Source organism: Betta splendens, chromosome 2 (assembly GCF_900634795.4).
Source record: "Betta splendens chromosome 2, fBetSpl5.4, whole genome shotgun sequence".
Lineage (NCBI taxonomy): Eukaryota > Metazoa > Chordata > Actinopteri > Anabantiformes > Osphronemidae > Betta > Betta splendens.
In genome coordinates, this window is record NC_040882.2 from 26,473,512 (window position 1) to 26,475,438 (window position 1,927).

The window sequence follows — 1,927 nt, forward strand, 5'->3', positions numbered from 1 at the left end:
CTCTCAGCTCAGCAGCAGCCAGTTTAATCTGTGACGTGTGTGATGTAGCGCTCGATGACTCTGTGTGTTGGTCTCCTGTTCATGGTCAAACAGAGGCCGAGCTGAAGATAAAGACCTTGACGCAAATGGTGCTGAATCCAGCCTTCACAGACGCTGGACACGCGGTCAAAGAGGCTGATGGTGGTCGTCATGGTAACAGAGCATCATCAGTTACTCAGTTCTGTGTTTAGAAAGTCTTCATTTGACCAGATGTGTTTTTTATCAGCTCCATGTTTGTTTTTGTATGTTTATACGTTATAGTTATATTTTATCTGTAAATCTGCTGACTCGCGTTTAAGCTGCTATCAGTCAGAGCTTCCTGTGTTTTTGCAGAGCGTGCGTTGATGGAATCTTCAGAAACCAGTTGCAGCACCTTGATGGTCAAAGATGATCTGCTCCAAACCGCCGCTGCCGCAGGTTCTGGTTCTGGTTCCATCGCTCCTTGGCCTCTGACGGCAGGTTCGTCTGCTGTGTTCCGTCTCCATCACACTCACGCTGCTGCTGTGTGTGAATGTGTTCAGGCTGCGTCTACTTCAGCGGCAGTTACTACTTCACGTCTCCGGAGCAGCAGAGCTGGATGCAGAGCAGCACCTACTGCGAGCAGAGAAACGCCGCGCTGGTCGTCATCGGCAGCCACGCAGAGCAGGTGTGTGTGTGTGTGTGTGTGTGTGTGTGTGTGTGTGTGTGTGTGTGTGTGTGTGATGGTGTCTGTGTTGGGTGATGTGCTTGCGTGTGTGTGTGTGTGTCTGTGTGCGTGCGTGCGTGCGTGCATGTGTGCGTGTGTGCGTGTGTGTGTGTGCGTGCGTGTGTCTGTGTGCGTGCGTGCGTGTGTGCGTGCGTGTGTGTGTGTGTGTGCGCGGCTCCGCCTGGACACGCTGTGCGTCTGAACACGCCTCCTCTGTCCAGGAGTTGGTCAGCAGCTTCCAAAGGCCCGCGTGGATCGGACTGAGCGCCAGGGAGGACGAGGGCCAGTGGACATGGGTGGACGGGACGCCGCTGGGCACACAGTTCGTTCCCTTCTCTCAGATCCAGGGATTCAGTCCCAACGAGGCTGCAAAATGAAGTCAGACTTAATGAGACGTTGACGCTTTGTGTTGTTTGATGCAGGTACTGGATGGAGTCGCAGCCAAACGCAGACTCACACGTAGATGAAGACTGTGCAGAAATAACGACCGGAGACGCGACAAGAAACTGGAACGGCGCCTCGTGCAGCCAGAAAAAGTTCTGCATCTGTGAAAGGACGCTGACTTCAGACCTCTTCTAGTGGTTTGAAGGACAGAGGTCAACACTCAGTGCTCACTGTAGGTGAATGTGTTAATGACAGAATGAGACTGTCACTAAATGTTCATGTGTCTGATATCAGTCAGTGGAGGACGTTACTGTGGTTTAACTGTGTCAGTTTACATGAATAAAAGCACAATATAAACAAATGGAAACTAAGTTCAGCCTGTTTCCTCATTGACAAACAGCTGGTCTGACACAGAGTGGATTCCAGCTGTGGAACATCTGGACTGTGGCTCAGCAGCAGCAGAGCAGGGAGAGCATGACACAAAGCCACAGCTGATATCTGTCAGTGTAGGTTTCACCCACTCACTGGTTCCAGATCCGGTTCCTTATCTCCCAACGGTTTCCTTTTTGAGGTATTGGTGACATTATATCTGATCAGCAAAGGTTATTGAGGAGCTGTTTTTATGTCCGTCCACTGAGGAACACACTCAACGAGCTTCAATTATAATACTTCTGTGCTTTGAAGTAAGACTTCAGGACTTTGTGTACTTTCGCCTTGTGTTACTATTTCTAATGGTTGTTATGGTTCCAGTCCAGCTCCTCATTCACCACAACGCTGTCAGGTCTTTTGATTATTAAGAATAAACTTTCCAATCAAGTA

General features: G+C 49.8%; 1 protein-coding gene across 3 annotated transcripts in view; it reads left to right on the forward strand.

Annotated features, from left to right (window-relative positions):
* LOC121202672 (CD209 antigen-like protein E) overlaps window positions 1–1,791 on the forward strand; it is a 28,770-nt gene extending 26,979 nt beyond the window's left edge. For 2 of the 3 annotated variants that reach the window (XM_041073409.2, XM_041073407.2), the window contains exons 4-8: window positions 94–192; window positions 373–456; window positions 561–685; window positions 946–1,046; window positions 1,147–1,480. In XM_041073409.2, the coding sequence (XP_040929343.2) occupies window positions 94–192; window positions 373–456; window positions 561–685; window positions 946–1,046; window positions 1,147–1,303 (566 nt within the window). In that variant the 3' untranslated portion in view covers window positions 1,304–1,480. Of the gene's footprint in view, window positions 1–93; window positions 193–372; window positions 457–560; window positions 686–945; window positions 1,047–1,146; window positions 1,481–1,508 lie in introns of those variants that run through there. The other variant, XM_041073411.2, reaches the window with a different exon arrangement.
* The last annotated feature ends 136 nt before the right edge of the window (window positions 1,792–1,927 follow it).